This window comes from Schistocerca piceifrons, chromosome 2, assembly GCF_021461385.2.
Source record: "Schistocerca piceifrons isolate TAMUIC-IGC-003096 chromosome 2, iqSchPice1.1, whole genome shotgun sequence".
Classification (NCBI taxonomy): Eukaryota; Metazoa; Arthropoda; class Insecta; order Orthoptera; family Acrididae; genus Schistocerca; species Schistocerca piceifrons.
The window spans coordinates 314686580-314707629 of record NC_060139.1 but is presented as its reverse complement, the minus strand read 5'-3'; the positions used below and the strand labels follow the sequence as shown (position 1 = coordinate 314707629).

At 44.7% G+C, this 21050-nt stretch overlaps 1 protein-coding gene across 1 annotated transcript in view; it reads left to right on the top strand.

Moving 5' to 3' along the window:
- The window catches only part of LOC124775352 (cyclic nucleotide-gated cation channel beta-1), a 172207-nt gene that overhangs the window by 109716 nt on the left and 41441 nt on the right, over positions 1-21050 (top strand). Inside the window, exon 3 of the mRNA XM_047250184.1 lies at positions 959-1109. Coding sequence (XP_047106140.1) covers positions 959-1109 — 151 coding nt within the window. The remainder of the gene's footprint in view (positions 1-958; positions 1110-21050) is intronic.

Below are 21050 nucleotides of genomic sequence, written 5' to 3'. Positions count from 1 at the left end.
TACTCATTAGATTAATTTTTGTATATAGTAATATGGGTAATTTCCCTACCCCCACCAAAAACAAAAACAAACAAAAAATTGAGTGTCATGTAATATTTTGTGTAATGTAATATCTTGTATAGACACGTTTTATTAACCTGACACGTTCCACATCATTACGAAGTGTCGTATTCATGATCTATGGAACAAGTACTAATATAATCTAACAGTGACACGCAATGAGACTTAGATAAAAAACTAATTCCGGTTTTTTCCGATGAGTCTTCGTCTTGGTAAACCCACTGTTCTGACTGCTGTTTTGTCTCCAAGGTATAATGATGCACCAGGAATAAGGCCTGCTATACGTTGTCTTGCCACTCTCGTCGTTTCTCACTTCAAAACCACCACTTTTGAATTGTTTGAACCATTCTAAACACCGTGTTTTCCCAAGAGCATGTTCGCCGAAAGCTTCGACAAGCATTCGATAGGACTCTGCAGCAGTTTCCTTCAAATGATAACAGAAAACCAATTCTGCCCGCAAATCGTAGTTCGTAGGCACAAAACTCGACACGTAAGGAACATGGTTTTCTACGTCTTGACATTCGTCTTTAGCCGTTACAAGAAGCAGATGGCGCTGCAGATGCGGTCTAACGGGACCTACGCTGATGGCTGGTAGTACCATGTATAATCCGACTTCATACTTCTACACCTCGTACACTCCAATGCTATTGCTACCAAGTGCCGTCCGTGAGTTATTGCATGTCGACGTCGGACGTAGCCGACGGTCACTCGACCGTGTGTTGATGTTCCGTCTAGTGTGAACAGACAGCCATTTGATGGTAATGTGACCTTCTGTTTCGTGTCGTTAACGTCCACTGTGAATCGACATATAACGGGATCAGTTGTACGTTCCTGTGTATAGCGTAGCTTCCCTGCCGGCAGCAGGTGGTGTGAGGTGTGGCGCCCTGTGGTGTTGCAGAGCTGGAGCTGAGCTGCTCACAGCCCGGTCTGCGCGTCAGCAGCTCTGCAGACAGTCTGAGCGCGTGCGCCCGCCAGCCCCTCGCCCACCACGGCCTCCCGCTACAGTCCTGCGCCAACACCTGTCGCAGCAGCACTGAGCTCAACGCCATGTGAGTACCCGCCTAGCTTCTGCTGCTCGGTAGTAGTTTTAGTGGCTACCCCAAGCTGTTCTCTCCCGGGACGTGAAAATGCACGAGGTCGAAGAGCTGGTGACGTCACAGCGTGGAATTCCACGTTCCACTGCACCGCGGAGCGGGAAATGTTTTGCCATATCAGATTTTTGCCTTGTGTAGAGGACCGTGGCCAATGAGATGCGACATCATTTTTACTCCACAAGCGCAACGGAGCCGCTATATTACATCTGTGTCATAGACTACGTGCTTTGATTATAAGCTTACGTTAAAAGAAGACAGTCGAGATCGTAATAGTACAGAGGAGTCCAAAAAAATGTATCCACTGTTTAAAAGTCCATAACTGGCAAACTAATTGACGGAGTTGTCTCATCTTTGGCAGAGTAATGGTTTGTAGTTCCGGCAATCGCCACACAAGCGTTGTATTGCGTTGTTTTGTTTTGTCAGATGACAGTCGCCAGATAGTCACTGTTTTGTTCTTAGTTGCACCTAGTTACTCGAGTAAACATGGCTGGCGCAAGGCTTACATTCGATGAGTTTTAGAAGCTTCAGAAATCCATTTTAATGGTTCAAATGGCTCTGAGCACTATGGGACATAACATCTGTGGTCATAAGTCCCCTAGAACTTAGAACTACTTAAACCTAACTAACCTAAGGACATCACACACATCCATGCCCGAGGCAGGATTCGAACCTGCGACTGTAGCGGTCACGCGGTTCCAGACTGAAGCGTCTAGAACCGCACGGCCACACCAGCCGGCCAATCCGTTTTACCTACCATCCGAGACTTGTAAGGAAGCGGAAGAGTTTACCTTCAACAAGATGGTGCCCCAGCCCACTACCAAAATCGTGTTAGGGCGTATCTCGGCGAAAATCTACCAGGAAGATGGATAAGCCGTAGAGGTGCTGTGAAGTATCCACGTTCCGCAGACTTAACTTCTCTGGACTTTTACCAGTGAGGAACGCTAAAGGACGTCCTTTATCGACAAAAGCCACGCACATTGGATGAACTTCGAGAATCCATCGTACATTCGTGTGCATATATCCAACTGAACACGTTGTACTCAGTAACTCGTGCTGCAGTTCGGCGGCATCGTTTGTGTGTGGATGTTAATGGTGACCATTTCGAACACATCCAGCGATATCGTTAAGTTGGACTTTAAGCTACACTTTCGCCAAAAATGAGACAACTCCGTCAATTAGTTTGCAAGTTATGGACTTTTAAACAGTGAATACATTTTTTGGACCCCTCTGTATTTGCTTATTTAGCGGTTTGGGCTTACGTTAAAACCATCTTCAGAATTTTTGGCCGCTATGGCTGTTGCTGGCGGCTCCTCGGTTGACAATGTACGATCATGGTATCACGAGAAACCGGAGAGACGCCATCACCAGAAATAGGGGCCAAAAACTCTGAAGATGGCTTTACGTAAGCCGAAAACGCTAAATAAACAAATATTATTGCGATCTCGGCTGTTGGTTTTACTCTAAATAAAGCAGCTGGTCGCTGTACTCCAACAATGTTGTCTAAATTTATAACCAATATAAGCTGTTTCAAATCATGTGCAAATAAGGATCTCTCGAAAAACGCGACATTCTAACTACGGTTCGTTATAATAATATGACCGGAAACGACATATCGGTAGGTAAAGACTTCCTGTTTGATGTTTTTAGTGTTATAAATTGATTGCTATCACATTATACCGTTTCTGTACTACGGCACAATGGTGATCTATCAAAAGCGCGTCTATTTGGTCAGTTTAACATTAAATATCAAATAATGACAGTTGCAGATACAGCCTTTTGACAGTCTATAACATGTACGGAGACTTGGCTGCTATGTGAAAGCTGTAGTGTAGTTGATAGCGACGTAGGCTATTAAGCTGAGCAGAAAATGGTAGCAGGTTTGCGCGCACCTCCTCCAAAGCATTTTTTTCACCTTGTGTTTTCCAAACGATTCTGGGTCTTTCTTTTTCATTTAATAGAAGTATTATCTGCAATAGTCGATTTTGTTTATTATAAATAATGTATTCGTGGCAATTCTGGTTACAGAGGCAAACGACTAATGTTCCGCCATTGGCCAGAAATCTTAACGTGACTGCGAGTGTGTTAGAAAGTGAACACAAGTTACACACTCGAAGTTTTAAGTTTTACCTAACACGAAACTTTTTGTAATATATTTACATACCTGTCTGTGTGATTATAGACTGACTTGTGTCTGTATCTTGCCGGTAAATATCATTTCCAATGATGGTGAGCAGGTTAAAAAAAATCTCCTCGTGCTCGAATGAAATTACGAAACGAATCTCGATCTTGAAATCTATGTAATGAAGTAAGTATTTCAGTGTTGGTAGTCAATGCAACATCGAGAATATGGTTAGACGCTACACCATGACTATATTCAGTTTAAAACCGCAAATGGGATGAAAATTCAATTGATTTATCGAGTAACTACAAGTATGTATCTCAGATGCTTGTGCAGCATTATGTAAGGTTTTTCTTACCAGTAATTCTCTGTACAAGCCATCGACAAGTCCAAAACCTCCTTTGCCGACGGCAATATTTACAGTGAGGTGGGGTGTCCCGACCGCGTTTACGTCAACGTCAGCTGCCTCGTCCCGTGTGAGAGCCTTTTTTTATATATAAAGTCTGCGTTCACAGTGGCACCGACAACGGTCGCCAGACGCTGTCACCAGAGGTCTCCCGATAACATCGGCCGACAGCTTGCTCGCGGTGCGTCTGATCTCCTACGTCAGTTTTTGGCGGGGTCAAGATTAGATTAGATTAGAACCAATTCTATATATGAAGTAGGGCAGATTTTCACCCCCATGGGTGGGTTGGATACCACAACGCCCCTGGGCTTGAGGAATGTATGTAAATGAGCTATATCTGTATCGAAAAGAACTTGGCGATACCGTACATTCTGGAATCTGTTTCCAGACAAGTTTTACGAATATCGGAGATGTAGGGCACAACACAATGCCACAGAAGTTAAAGACGCTTTAACTTGTGACGCCATTTCCCATCTCCCACTAGCGTCAGAAGGGGCCATCATACAGGGTGGTTCATTGATAGTGACCGGGCTAAATATCTCACGAAATAAGTACCAAACGAAAAAACTACAAAGAACGAAACTCGTCTAGCTTGAAGCGGGAAACCAGATGGCGCTATGGTTGGCCCGCTAGATGGCGCTGCCATAGGTCAAACGGATATCAATTGCGTTTTTTTTAAATAGGAACACCCATTTTTGATTACATATTCGTGTAGTACGTAAATAAATATGAATGTTTTAGTTGGACCACTTTTTTCGCTTTGTGATAAATGGCGCTGTAATAGTCACAAACGTATAAGTTCATGGTATCACGTAACATGCGGTATTTGTTTCGTGATACATTACCCGTGTTAAAATGGACCGTTAACCAATTGCGGAAAAGGTCGATATCGTGTTGATGTACGGCTATTGTGATCAAAATGCCCAACGGGCGTGTGCTATGTATGCTGCTCGGTATCCTGGACGACATCCAAGTGTCCGGACCCTTCGCCGGATAGTCACGTTATTTGAGGAAACAGGAAGTGTTCAGCCACAATGTGCAACCTCAACCACGACCTGCAACAAATAATTATAATGATCCCAAGTAGGTGTTTTAGCTGCTTTTGCGGCTAATCCGCACATCAGTAGCAGACAAATTGCGCGAGAATCGGGAATCTCAAAAACGTCGGTGTTGAGAATGCTACATCAACATCGATTGCACCCATACCATATTTCTGTGCACCAGGAATTGCATGGCGACGACTTTGAACGTCGTGTACAGTTCTGCCACTGGGCACAAGAGAAATTGCGGGATGATGACAGATTTTTTGCACGCATTCTATTTAGCGACGAAGCGTCATTCACCAACAGCGGTAACGTAAACTGGCATAATATGCACTATTTAGCAACAGAAAATCCACGATGGCTGTGACAAGTGGAACATCAGCGACCTTGGCGGGTTAATGTATGGCGCGGCATTGTGGGAGGAAGGATAATTAACCCCCATTTTATCGATGGCAATCTAAATGGTGCAATGTATGCTGATTTCCTACGTAATGTTCTAACGACGTTACTACAAGATGTTTCACTGCATGACGGAATGACGATGGACTTCCAACATGATGGATGTCTGGCACATAGCTTGCGTGCGGTTGAAGCGGTATTGAATAGCACATTTCATGACAGGTGGATTGGTCGTCGAAGCACCATACCATGGCCCGCACGTTCACCGGATCTGACGTCCCCAGATGTTTTCTGTGGGGAAAGTTGAAGGATATTTGCTATCGTGATCCACCGACAACCCCTGACAACATGCGTCAGCGCACTGTCAATGCATGTGCGAACATTACGGAAGGCGAACTACTCGCTGTTGAGAGGAATGTCGTTACGCGTATTTCCAAATGCATTGAGGTTGACGGACATCATTTTGAGCATTTATTGCATTAATGTGGTATTTACAGGTAATCACGCTGAAACAGCATGCGTTCTCAGAAATGATAAGTTCACAAAGGTACATGTATTACAATGGAACAACTGAAATAAAATGTTAAAGCGTACCTACGTTCTGTACTTTAATTTTAAAAACCTACCTGTTACCAACTGTTCGTCTAAAATTGTGAACCATATGTTTGTGACTGTTACAGCGCCATCTATCACAAAGCGAAAAAAGTGGTCCAACTAAAACATTCATGTTTCTTTACGTACTAGACGAATATGTAATAAAAAATGGGGGTTCCTGTTTTAAAAAACGCAGTTGATATCCGTTTGACATATGGCAGCGACATCTGGTGGGCCAACCATAGCGCCAGCTGGTTTTCCCCTTCAAGCTAGACAAGTTTCGTTCTTTGTAGTTTTTCGTTTGACGGTTAAGACAGGTGTCTGACGCTGTTGTTAGATCGGTTACTGCTGCTACAATGGCAGGTTATCAAGATTTAAGTGAGCCTGAACGGGTTGTAGTAGTCGGCGCACGAGTGATGGGATACAGCACATCCGAGGTAGCAATGAAGTCCGGATTTTCCTGTACGACCATTTCACGAATGTACCGTGAATATCTGGAATCTGGTAAAACATCAAATCTCCGACATCTGTGCCGTCGGGAAAGATCCTGCAAGAATAGGACCATCTACGACTGAAGAGAATCGTTCAATGTGACAGAAGGGCAACCCTACCGCAAACTACAGCAGATTTCAGTACTGAGCCATCAACCAGTGTCAGCGTGCGAACCATTCAACGAAATATCATCGATGTGGGCTTTCGGAGTCGAAGGTCCACTCGTGTACCCTTGTTGACTGAACAACACAAAGCTTCACGACATTGCACTGTTGATAACTGGAAACATTTTACCCGGTTGGACAAGTCTCGTTTCAAATTGTATCGAGAGAATGGACGTGAAAGAGTATGGAGACAACCTCATGAATCCGTGGACCCTGCATGTCAGCAGGGAACTATTCAAGCTGGTGGAGGCTCTGTAATGGTGTGGGGCGTATGCAGTTGGAGTGGTATGGGACCCCTAATACTTCTAGATATGACTTTGACAGGTGACACGTACGTAAGCATTCTGTCGGGTCACCTGCATCCATTCATGTCCATTGTGCATTCCGACGAACTTGGAAAATTCCCATAGGACAATGCGACACACCACACGTCCAGAATTGCTACAAAGTGCTTCCAGGAACACTCTTCTGAATTTAAACACTTCCGCTGTCCAGCAGACTCCCCAGACATGAACATTACTGAGCATATCTGGGATGCCTTGCAACGTGCTGTTCGGAAGAGATCTCCAGCCCCTCGTACTCTTACGAATTTATGGACAGCCCTGTAGGATTCATGGTGTCAATTCCCTCCAGCACTACATCAGACATTAGTCGAGTCCATGCTACGTACTGTTCCGGCACTTCTGTGTGCTCACGGGTGCCCTACACGGTACTAGGGAGGTGTACCAGTTTTTTTTTGGCTTTTCAGTGTATTATTCTTGAGCGCTGGCGCCCGTGTCAGTGCACGGCACGTCTCCCGTCTGACCACCTCTGCAGCGTCCCTGGGCAGTTTAAGAATTCCCTGTTCAACAGAGCTAATGATATCCATAGCGGGTGGCGTCCTCGAGATGGGCGCAAAGTTAAGCCCCTTCTGCAAGACCGAAACCGCCGCGTAAGGCAGAGATTCGTCCACGATCCGTCTACGAAGTTAAGTTTTCTTCTTGTGGTAAACGGTCACTGAAGCAATGCTGTGCCGTGTAGTATTGACACTTCCAGTCTGAGAGCGCCCACGGGCGCTATCAACCGATGCCCAAGAACCTCCTGAGAATCGTGACGAAATCTGCAGATGAAGGGCCAGTAGGTCTTTGGATACGAAGTCCAGTTCCCGCCGAATGTGACGAATCCTCTCTCTCACCAGAGCGTGGCCGGCTCGCTTTTTAATTCTGTTGTCGGCTGCAGAGTTAATAGAGTGCGAAACCTTCGGGAAAGTTGGAATAATTCGAAGATATCGGCATCTTAATAAGAACGTAAGTGCGCAAAGCAATCTGCTCCTCTTATTCCGAAGTTTATCAAACTTATTAACTTCTTTCACCATATCCTCCCCGTACAGGTGTAGGATGTATTGCTTGAGGCTTTCCCGACGGACTAGTTGTAAATACGCTTCTCGGGCGATAGGTCGGATGTCGTGAGAGCTCCACAATATTTCGTCGGCGCAACTGACAGACATCTTCAGGTGCGACGAACACACTGCTCAGGCTGTGACACATGGCGCGTTCACGTCTCCGCAGTTTCTTCTCTAATTGTCATAAATAGCAGGCTACGGTCATAGCCTGAGTAGTGTGTTTGGCGCCAGTTGCGCCGACGAAATATTGTAGAGTTTTCACAACGACATCTGACGTCTCGCCCGCGAACCCTGTTTATAAGATATTGCCTACTTGCGGTTTATAATAAACATGCAATTCCGAGCTATATTGCAATTATCATATTTTTCATCGTCAGGCTGCCACAACTTTCTTCTTTGACTAAACGTATCAGTTTCTCAGGTCCATGTTTCGTGTCGTCTGAAATCTGTAAGTTCGGGCGATGAGATCTGGTACATTGTGACTGCATATGTAGTGGCGTGCTGATTTAATATCATCAGTCTTCTTCGTCCGATGTCGGTCGTCGGCGGAATCCAGCGATATCGGTGCCACTGCAATACAGCATAAGTTCTCACCTCTATTCAGCTAGAAAATGGGAAGTGAGTGGTTTCTCATACCAGACCGTGGTTCGGAAGCAGGTGCCAGCTGTCGTGAGCTGTGTAGTGATGCTGTGATATGCAAATGGTTAGCTTTTCAGAGCATTCACACGAGGTTGGCGCCGGTGGCGACACCTACGACGTGCTGACATGAGGAAAGTTTCCAACCGATTTCTCACACACAGTTGACCGGCGTTGCCTGGTGAAACGTTGTTGTGATGCCTCGTGTAAGGAGGAGAAATGCGTACCATCACGTTTCCGACTTTGATAAAGGTCGTATTGTAGCCTATCGCGATTGCGGTTTATCGTATCGCGGCATTGCTGCTGGCGTTGGTCGAGATCCAATGACTTTTAGCAGAATATGGAATCGGTGGGTTCAGGAGGATAATACAGAACGCCGTGCTGGATCCCAACGGCCTCGTATTACTAGCAGTCGAGATGACAGGCATCTTATCCGCATGGCTGTAACGGATCGTGCATCCACGTCTCGATCCCTGAGTCAACAGATGGGGACGTTTGCAAGACAACAACCATCTGCACGAACAGTTCGACGATGTATGAAGCAGCATGGACTATCAGCTCGGAGACCATGGCTGCGGTTATCCTTGACGCTGCATCACAGACAGGAGCGCCTGCGATGGTGTACTCAACGACGAACCTGGGTGCACGAATGGCAAATCATCATTTTTTCGGATGAATCCAGGTTGTGTTTACAGCATCATGATGGTCGCATCCGTGTTCGGCGTCATCGCGGTGAACGCACATTGGAAGCGTGTATTCGTCATCGCCATACTGGCTTATCACCCGACGTGATGGTATGGGGTGCCATTGGTTGCACTTCTTGCTCACCTCTTGTTCGCATTGACGGCACTTTGAACAGTGGACGTTACATTTCAGATGTGTTACGACCCGTGGCTCTACCCTTCATTCCATACCTGCGAAACTCTACATTTCAGCAGGATAATGCACAACCGCATGTTGCAGGTCCTGTACGGGCCTTTCTGGGTACAGAAAATGTTCGACTGCTGTCCTGGCCAGCACATTCTCCAGATCTCTCACCAATTGAAAACGTCTGGTCAATGGTGGCCGAGCAACTGGCTCGTCACAATACGCCAGTCACTACTCTTGATGAACTGTGGTATCGTGTTGAAGCTGCATGGACAGCTGTACCTGTACACGCCATCCGAGCTCTGTTTGACTCTATGCCCAGGCGTATCAATGCCGTTATTACGGCGAGAGGTGGTTGTTGTGGGTACTGATTTCTCAGGATCTGGCCGCAGCTCGTGGTCTTGCGGTAGCGTTCTCGCTTCCCTGTCCTTAGGTTAGTTAGGTTTAAGTAGTTCTCAGATCTAGGGGACTGATGACCATAGATGTTAAGTCCCATAGTGCTCAGAGCCATTTGAACCATTTTTTTCTCAGGATCTATGCAACCCAAACTGCGTGAAAATGTAATCACATGTCAGTTCTAGTGTATTTGTCCAATGAATAGCCGTTTATCATCTGCATTTCTTCTTGGTGTAGCAATTTTAATGGCCAGTAGCGTATTGTTCTAGCGTTCAACTCTCGAACAGCGTGCGGGAAGAACCAGCACTTAAATCTTTCTCTGTGAGCTCTGATTTCTCTTATTTTATCATGATGATCATTTCTTCCTACGTAGGCAGGCGTCAATAGACTATTTTCGCAATCGGAGGGGGAAGTTGGTGAATGAAATTTCACGAAAAGTTCCTGGAGCAACGGGAAACGCCTTTGTTTTCATGTCCGCCACCCCAATTCACGTATCGTGTCCGTGACACTCTCTCCCATATTTAGCGATAGTACAAAACGAGCTGCCCTTCGTTGTACTTTTTCGATGCCCTCCGTCAGTCTCATTTGATGCGGATCCCTCACCACACAGCAGTACTCCAGAAGAGGGCGGACAGGCGTTTTGCAAGCAGTCTCTTTAGTAGACCTGTTGCACTTACCTAGTGTTCTGCCAATAAATCGTAGTCTTCGTTTTGGTTATTCAGAGCCCAAGGAAGTCTACATGCAAATTGGTCCTACAGGCGCTTGTAAGTAGGAGGAGTTGCCAGCGGATCTGGAAAAGTCTTTAATTTGAAGCCATATCGTGTGACGGTTGTGCAGCAATTATGGGAGGATGGCAGCCATAAACGTGTAGATTACTGCACGTTGCTTTTGAATAACATCAACGATCGTTTGTTAGACTCTTTCCTTTGCATCATGAGTGATGAAGCGTGCATTCATCTTTCCAGTCATGTGAATTCACACAACACGAAGTACTGGGCAACGGAGGACCCTAACATTGTGTGTCAGCAACTACTCCATGAAGGACAGATCGGCTTTTGGTGTGATGTAACAGAAATGCCCATCACTGGACCGATATTTTTTGACACTGTCCTCAACACGGTTGCATGTATGGTAATTTTTGGTACATTTTGTGCTCAACTCGTTGAATATTTAAGACAATACTGCTTGTTCCAGCAGGGTAGGACAACATGCCACATGTCTAAGGTGGTCCTGGAACGAATGTATGATGTCTTCGTGGAGAAACGAACTGTCAGCAAACATTTACGGCTACCACGTTCGCCGGATCTGACAACATGTGATTTTTTCACGTGGGGACACCTGAAGAGCAAGGTCTATGAAACAAGTCCACACACAATACAGGAACTGAAAGGCAACATCAGCCGTGAGATTGCTCCATCGATATCCGAACTTTCCGCCGGATGTATCTGAATACGCTTAGACATGCACAGCTGTGTATTGGTGTTGCAAGGGATCACTTTCAACATCTGTAAATCTATTTTTCACTGAAAATAAATGGTAAGTCCATTTCAGCTCTTCGTTTCTATAACTTCACTACATTACCTTTATACTTAACCGGGCTACTTTTAGATGCGCCACCCTGTACAACAAAGCGGCAAGAAATAAGCCGAACACGTGAGATCCTATTGAAACGGAATGGAAGACTTAGATTTATTGGAAGGCTTCTGGAAAGGATCAGTGTATCTCTAAAGAAATATGCTGCCATTGTCATACACCTATATCTCTAACGTCGATCAGTTGTAGAATTTTGGAACACGTATTATGTTCGAGTGTAGTGACTTTTCTGGAGACTAGAAATCTACTCTGTAGGAATCAGCATGGGTTTCGAAAAAGACGATCGTGTGAAACCCAGCTCGCGCTATTCCTCCACGAGACTCAGAGGACCATAGACACGGGTTCCCAGGTAGATGCCGTGTTTCTTGACTTCCGCAAGGCGTTTGATACAGTTTCCCACAGTCGTTTAATAAACAAAGTAAGAGCATATGGACTATCAGACCAATTGTGTGATTGGATTGAAGAGTTCCTAGATAACAGAACGTAGCATGTCATTCTCAATGGAGAGAAGTCTTCCGAAGTAAGAGTGATTTCAGTTGTGCCGCAGGGGAGTGTCGTAGGACAGTTGCTATTCACAACATATATAAATGACCTTGTGGATAACACCGGAAGTTCACTGAAGCTTTTTGCGGATGATGCTGTAGTATATCGAGAGGTTGTAACAAAGGAAAATTGTACTGAAATGCAGGAGGATCTGCAGTGAATTGACGCATGCTGCAGGGAATGAAAATTGAATCTCAATATAGACAAGTGTAATGTGCTGCGAATATATACAAAGAAATGTCCTTTATCATTTAGCTGCAATATAGCAGGTCAGGAACTGGAAGCAGTCAATTCCATAAATTATCTGGGAGTAGGCATTAGGAGTGATTTAAAATGGAATGACCATGTAAAATTAATCGTCGGTAAAGCAGATGCCAGACTGAGATTCATTGGAAGAATTCTAAGGAAATGCAGTCCGAAAACAAAGGAAGTAGGTTACAGTACACTTGTTCGCCCACTGCTTGAATACTGCTCACCGGTGTAGGATCCATACCAGATAGGGTTGACAGAAGAGATAGAGAAGATCCAATGGAGAGCAGCGCGCTTCGTTACAGGATCATTCAGTAATCGCGAAAGAGTTACGGAGATGATAGATAAACTCCAGTGGAAGACTCTGCAAGAGAGACGCTCAGTAGCTCGGTATGGGGTTTTGTTGAAGTTTCGAGAACATACGTTCACCGAGGAGTCAAGAAGTATATTGCTCCCTCTTGTGTATATTCGCGAAGAGACCATGAGGATAAAATCAGAGAGATTAGAGGCCACACAGAGGCATACCGACAATCTTTCTTTCCGCAAACAATACGAGACTGGAATAGAAGAGAGACCCGATAGAGGTACTCAAAGTACCCTCCGCCACACAGTCAGGTGGCTTGCGGAGTATGGATGTGGATGTAGATGTAGAAATAGCCTCCGCCATGCGCTGTGCAGTGGCTAAGTGTATACAATCAGCGCTAGCTTCATTTTTATCTCTGATGCATAGTTCTATCTACGACTGACTCTATTTAGCCGAATGTCTTATCTGTGACGCATGTGCATTTTACTCTACAATATACACTACATGATCAAAAGTATCTTGATACGTATTACAGGGCAATAATATAGAGTTTGTCCACCCTTCGCGTTTATGACGGGTTGAACTCCGATGAGGACACTTGCAGTGAGGCGTCTCATTGCTTGTGGAGGAATGGGAGCCCATTCTTCTCCAAGAGGCGAAATCGCAGAAGGTAGTGATGTTGGATGCTGGGATCTGGAGCATAGTCGACGCGCGAACTCATTCCAAACGTGTTCCATTGGGTTCAAGTCGCGACTCTGGGCAGGTCACATGTCAGGAATGTTCATGTCAACAAATCATTGCTCCTCATATGATGCTTTTTGGCAGGGTGCATTGTTATGCTGATACAAAATTTAATTATCATCTCCGAACTGTTCCTCTACTGTATGCAGTGCACAATGCTGTATAATGTGTTCATATACGAGGTGCGACAATAAAGTAATGAGACTGATGGAAAAAAAAAAGTTGCTTACCGTTTTAGTCAAGTTTAGTGTTGTCTCCTTGAAAGTAGTTCCCTTCTGATTGCACACACTTTTTCCAGCGCTTCTGCCATTGATGGTAACATTTCTGGAACTCATCTTCTGTAATATCCTCCAAGACCCTTGTCACAGCTTTTTGGACACTTATGTTGTTTGAAAATGGTGTCCCTTGACCGCCGTTTTGACTCTTGGAAATAGAAAAAAGTCTCATGGAGCGATATCTGGTGAATAAGGTGGCTGTGGTAGTACTGAAATTTGTTTTGAGGTTAAAAATTGCTGTACAGACAGAGCAGTATGGGATGGCGCATTATCGTGATGCAGAATCCAATTATCAGCAATGTTGACACGGACACGAAGAACTCTTTTAGAAAGTGTTTCTAAAATTTCTTTGAAGTGATATTGGTTAACTGTTTGTCCAGGAGGCACTCACTCTTTATGAACAATTCCCTTGGAAGCAAAGAAGCACACAAGCATGCATTTCACTTTTGACTTTGACATGCGAGCTTTTTTTGGTTTGGGTGATCCCTTTGAGCACCATTGCGAACTTTGGCGTTTTGTCTCTGGATCGTACTGGAAAAAAAACAACTTTCATCACCAGTGATAACATGGCTCAACAATTCTGGACTGATTTCCGTTTGCTCTAACAGATCGGCTGCCACATTTTTCCGTGTTTCTCGCTGTTGTGGTGTGAGATTTTTAGGGACCATTTTGGCACAAATCTTTCTCATACCAAGATCCTCAGTTATTACTAGACGAACCATTTCTCGATTGATGTTCAGTTCTTCTACGATCATTTTCACGGATAATATTCAATCAGATCATACGAGTTCACGCACCCTGGTCAAGTTGACATCCGTCCGTGGGGTTGATGGTCGTCCACTGCGGTCTTCATCTTCAACATTCGTTCTGCCTTCACTAAACATTTTATGCCAACGAAAAACTTGAGCTCTTGACATAATCTACTCTCCAAAAGCCTTCTGAAGCTTACCGTAAGTTGTCGTCGCGTTTTCACCCAATTTAAGGCAAAAAGAAATGGCATACCGTTGCGCAATATTATGCGGTTCCATTTCCGTGACGAGACACACAAACACGTGTTAACTTATTACAGCAAAACTCACGACTGAGCAGTTGCATGAATGTGCCGCTTGGACTATAAGCAGCTTATAGACCAAGGTCAAAGATAGTGTGCCTACACAAGCCTGCCAGGGTTGCCACATCTTTCAAAGAAAATCAGTCTCATTACTTTTTTGTCGCTCCTCGAACTTCCACATTTAGCGTTTTAAATTCAACAGGGGGCCATACCGTAACCACTAAAAACACCCTTGCACCCTAATACCACTTCTCTGTACTTAACTGAAACAAAATGTCGTGTGGCTATGGCCTCCAATCGGGTAGACCGGGCGCTTGGTGTAAGTCTTTTAGTTGACGCCACTTCGACGACTTGCATGCCGATGAGGATGAGATGATGATGAAGACAACACAACACACAGTCCCACAGCGGAGAAAATCTCCGACCCAGCCAGGAATCGAACCTGGGCCCTTTTGCATGGCATTCTGTCGCGATGCAGTAGCAGCACAGAGGGCAGGAGGCAGCACTAGCGGTATATTCTGTTAGAATATAGATTAGTTCTGTCCTTCAGACTAAAAGTACTTTTTGATAATTTTGTTGACATATCTTAAGCTACATACTTTACAAATTATTTCAGTTGCTTTGAAAATCAAAGGCTTAACGTTACGTACATTTGTTTTACAGATTGATATTAGCAATTCACATGTTATTTGGGCTGTTTTTGGCTAGGAGACGAAAATGTGGATAACATTGTATTACATGATTTCATTATATGGTTCAAATGGCTCTGAGCACTATGGGACTTAACATCTGTGGTCATCAGTCCCCTATAACTTAGAACTACTTAAACCTAACTAACCTAAGGACATCACACACATCCATGCCGAGGCAGGATTCGAACCTGCGACCGTAGCAGTCGCGCGGTTCCGGACTGAGCGCCTAGAACCGCTAGACCACAGGGCCGGCGATTTCATTATATGTTAATTATAACATAATACAATGATTTCCGTCGATCAGTGCTGTATACTCCCTGAACTGGTCTGTTACGTATTATGACACTCTCCATTGATCCACTGCCCAACCTCGGAGATCACGTAGCAGAGAAGTCTAAATTTTCTACATCGTTGTTTCAACGTGGGAAAAGTAGAACCCCTGTTCAGCAGCGTGACTTCTGAAACACTTGTCCCTGTACCAGCATTGTACTCTGTCGTCATATTTTTCATATATCACCGCCTATCCTGCCGTGCAGAGCGGGCAAACCTCCAACCTCAGCGTTCTGTGATGGAGCGCGGACGCCTAGCACCTTGTCCATTGCTCGTGGTTTCTCCATTCTCCAACCGTGTTTAACGGATGATCAAGACAGCAGCACAAAAATAACTGGCCGGCTTTCTCGTTTCCGAGGCACTCGTTCCCAGGCTCCAGGCCATTGTTACCTGCGTTTTGTCAAAGTAGCTTATGTCAGTGAATAAAAACATTTGCAGCCCGCATCATTGATAGACTAGTTTCTAATTCGTGTCTTCTCCACTCATATACCGGTTGGTTATAACTGAAGGGATTAGTGACCACAAGGCAGTTGCTGCTAGGATGAATACCGTAACACCTACAACCATCAAAAAGAAACGCAAAGTATATCTATTTAAAAAGCTGATAACAATGCTCTTAACGCCTTTTTAAGAGACAGTCTTCACTCCTTCCTATCTGATCATTTAAGTGTAGAAAATTTTGGAATGTTTTCAAAGAGATAGTATCGGCAGCAATTGAGAGATATATACCACATAAATTAACAACTGAACGTATTGATCCCCCATGGTACAAGCAACGAAAAAAGCACGCCAAATTTAAAAGAACGCAAAATCTCCAACACTGGCAAAGTATTGCAGTAGTTCGAAATATAGCGCGTACTTCAATGCGAGATGCTTTCAGTAATTTCCAAAACGAAACTCTGTCTCGAAATCTGGCAGAAAACCCAAAGAGATGCTGGTCATACATAAAGCACACCAGTGGCAAGACGCAATTAATACCTTCACTGCGCGATAACAACGGTGAAGTCACTATTGAGAGTTCCACTGAAGCAGAGTTATTAAACACAGTTTTCCGAAACTCCTTCACCAAAGAAGACGAAGTAAATATTCCTGAATTTCAGTCAAGAACAACTTCCAAGATGAAAAATCTAGAAGTAGATATCCTCGGAGTAACGAAACAGCTTAAATCACTAAATAAAGGCAAGGCCTCCGGTCCAGATTGTATACCACTCTGGTTCCTCTCAGAGTATGCTGATAAAATAGCTCCACATTTAGCAGTTATATACAACCACTCGCTCACAGAGGGATCCATACCTAAAGACTGGAAAATTGCTCTAATCACACCAATAACCAAAAAGGGAAGTAGGAGTAATCCTCTGAATTACAGGCCTACATCACTAACGTCGATTTGCACTAGGGTTTTGGAACATATTCTGTATTCGAACATTATGAAGTATCTAGAAAAAAACGATTTATTGACACATAGTCAGCACGTTTTCAGAAAATATCGTTCTTGTGAAACACAACAAGCTCTTTATACTCATGAAGTAATAAGTGCTATCGACAGGGTATGTCAAATTGATTCCATATTTTTAGATTTTCAGAAGGCTTTCGACGCCGTTCCTCACAAACGTCTTCTAACCAAACTGCGTGCCTGCGGAGTATCGCCTCAGTTGTGCGACTGGATTCAAGATTTCCTGTCAGAAAGGTCACAGTTCGTAGGAATAGACGGAAAGTCATCGAGTAAAACAGAAGTAATATCGCGTTCCCGAAGGAAGTGTTATAGGCCCTCTGTTGTTACTGATCTATATTAACGACATAGGAGACAATCTGAGTAGCCGTCTTAGATTGTTTGCAGGTGATGCTGTCATTTACCGTCTTGTTAAGTCATCAGATGATCAAAACGGCTTGCAAAATGATGTAGATAAGATACCTGTATGGTGCGAAAAGTGGCAATCGACCCTGAATAAGGAGAAGTGTGGAGTTATTCACATGAGTACTAAAAGAAATCAGCTAAATTTCTATTCAGACAAATCTGAAGGCTGTAAATTCAACTAAATACTTATGCAATACAATTACAAATAACCTAAACTGGAACGATCACATAGATAATATTGTGGGTAGAGCAAACCAAAGACTGCGATTCATTGGCAGAACACTTAGAAGGTGCAACAGGTCTACTAAAGAGACTGCTTACACCACGCTTCTCCGCCCTATTCTGGAGTATTGCTGTGCGGTGTGCGATCCGCATCAGGTGGGGCTGACGGATGACATCGAAAAAGTACAAAGAAGGGCAGCTCGTTTTGTATTATCGAGAAATAGAGGATATAGTGTCACAGACATGATACGTGAATTGGAGTGGCAATCATTAAAACAAAGGCGTTTTTCGTTGCGACGGGATCTTCTCATGAAATTTCAATCACCTGTTTTCTCCTCCGATTGCGAAAACATTCTGTTGGCACCCACCTACATAGGGAGAAATGATCATCACGATAAAATAAGAGAAATCAGGGCTCGCACAGAAAAATTTAAGTGCTCGTTTTTCCCGCGTGCCTTTCGAGAGTGGAACGGTAGAGAGACGGTTCTACGGTGGTTCATTGAACCCTCTGCCAGGCTCTTTATTGTGAATAGCAGAGTAATCACGTAGATGTAGATGCAGATGTAGAAGTGCAGCTACTCACGGAGGCCCAGCGTGGTCTGTAGTTGTCGTATGGCAGCGAATCTTGGTAGATACGCTAGTGCATTAATGCAGAACCAATCTACACTGGAAAAAAATTAGTTCCAATTTTTGCCACTGGGTGCAAATCTGGCTCTGCACTGTCTGTTTGACGTTATGACATCTACACTGTCTTCTGACAAGCCGTAATGTGAGTGAACAAGTATGGCTATCGAGAAGAGAGACACTGTGCACTGCTAGTGAAATAGTTTTATTCTGAATGACGTCAATTATAGTGCTGCATTGAGAGAGTGTCGCCGACTTGAAGCTCTGAAGAAATGCCTGATTTCAGTATATGGTTTAAAGAAGATGATAATGAAATTTGTAAACATAGATTGAGCTTGGTGTGGCACCTGGAAGAGAGAGGCGTCCTATCCCAGTGGAAGTTATTGCTGTTGCTATGAGTGGCAATGGAGCACGTGCCCTGCGTGGTGATAGTGCTCGTGACATGTGACTAGAATTTTCCGTACCATGGTCAGCAGTACAGAGAGTTTTGCAGTCTGTTTTACACAGGTATCAAATGTTCAAATGTGTGTGAAGTCTTACGGGACTTAACTGCTAAGGTCATCAGTCCCTAAGATTACATACTACTTAATCTAAATTATCCTAAGGACAAACACACACACCCATGCCCGAGGGAGGACTCGAACCTACGCCGGGACCACACAGGTATCCATACAGAATCCAGATAGTGCATCAACTGAAAGCTCACGATCTGCTGAAACGTCTGGATTTGCTCTTCACTTTCTGGCACGGATTGAAGTTGGTGACATGTGGCTGGGCGGCATTCTGTGAACCGACAAGGCACATTTTACACTACAGTGTGCAGTGAACACACATAGGTCTAACTGCCGATTTGGGGTACTTTCATTCGCCGTATGTGACTGAGTGGTGTGGATTCACAAACACTTTTATACTCTCTCCGTTGTTCTTTGAAGATCATACTCCCAGAGGACCTGCCACGGGTAATTTGACGTCTGCAAGTTGTCGAGACCTCCTTATAGCTAGAGGACGTGAGTCGTTCTTTGCAAGAGCGCAACTATGTGAAAAACATTGTTTTCAGGCAAGACGGGGCAACACATAATGTCGCTCACCCTCTGAACGAACTGAATAATGCAACCTACCGTGAACGTGTTATGTCTACAGGTTTTCCAGATGTATGGCCTGCAAGATCTCCTGATCTGAATCCTTGTGAGTTTTGGTTCTGGGAATATCTAAAAGAACGCGTTTACCAAGGACATATTCGGTCTCTACCTGATCTGAAGGCCAGTATACAGGACCAGAACTGCTGCGAGCGTTTTACGTCGACGTCTCCCGTGCCCATATTGAATAATCTATGTAAGTGGCAGTTAATACTAAAATCAAAATTATACCTTTCTCACATGTTTGACCTTTCCTGCCCACATCCCGTTGCTAATCCATTATGTATGGAAACATTTCTATACTTCTTGCATTCGCTGCGCCAGATTTGCACCTGGTGGCGAAAATTGGAACTAAATTTCCGCATCAACACATTAGTATATCTACAAAGTTTTTGCTGCTATACGATAATTACAGTCCACAGCGGACCTACGTGAGTAGCTGCGCTTTATAACCACCCGGTATGTCTCTTAGGGCGTAACATGCGCGCAACTCCACCAGGTGGCATTAAATGTGGCGGTGGGCAGTGGCAATTATACACCACTGGCCATTAAAATTGCTACACCCCGAAGATGACGTGCTACAGACGTGAAATTTAACCGACAGGAAGAAGATGCTGTGATATGCAAATGATAAGCTTTTCAGAGCATTCACACAAGGATGGCGCCGGCGGCGACACCTACAACGTGCTGACTTGAGGGAAGTTTCCAACCGATTTCTCATACACAAACAGCAGTTGACCGGCGTTGCCTGGTGAAACGTTGTTGTGATGCCTCGTGTAAGGAGGAGAAATGCATACCATCACTTTTCCGACTCTGATAAATGTCTGATTGTAGCCTATCACGATTGAGGTTTACCGTATTGCGACATTGCTGCTCGCGTTGGTCGAGATCCAGTGACTATTAGCAGAATATGGAATCAGTGGGTTCAGGAGGGTAATACGGAACACCGTGCTGGATCCCAACGGCCTCGTATCACTAGCAGTCGAGATGACAGGCATCTTCTCCGCATGGCTGTAACGGGTCGTGCAGCCACGTCTCGATCACTTAGTCAGCAGATGGGGACGTTTGCAAGACAACAACCATCTACACGAACAGTTCGACGACGTTTGCAGCAGCATGGACTATCAGCTCGGAGACCATGGCTGCGGTTAGCCTTGACGCTGCATTACAGGCAGGAGCGCCTGCGATGGTGTACTCAACAACGAACCTGGGTGCACGAATGGCAAAATGTCATGTTTTCGGATGAATCCAGGTTCTGTTTACAGCATCATAATGGTCGTATCCGTGTTTGGCGACATCGCGGTGAACGCACATTGGAAGTGTGTATTCGTCATCGTCATACTGCCGTATCACCCGGCGTGATGGCATGGGGTGCCTTTGGTTTCACATCTCGGTCACCTCTTGTTCGCGTTGATGGCACTTTGAACAGTAGACGTTACATTTCAGATGTGTTACGACCCGTGGCTCTATCCTTCATTCGGTCCCTGCAAAAACCTACATTTCAGCAGGATAATGCACGACCGCAAGTTGCAGGTCCTGTAGAGGCCTTTCTTGATACATAAATGTTCGACTGCTCCCCTGGCCAGCACATTCTCCAGATGTCTCACCAACTGAAAACGTCTGGTCAATGGTGGCCGAGCAACTGGCTCGTCACAATACGCCAGTCACTACTCTTGATGAACTGTGGTATCGTGTTGAAGCTGCATGGGCAGCTGTACCTGTACACGCCATCCAAGCTCTGTTTGACTCAAGGCCGTTATTACGGCCAGAGGTGGTTGTTCCGG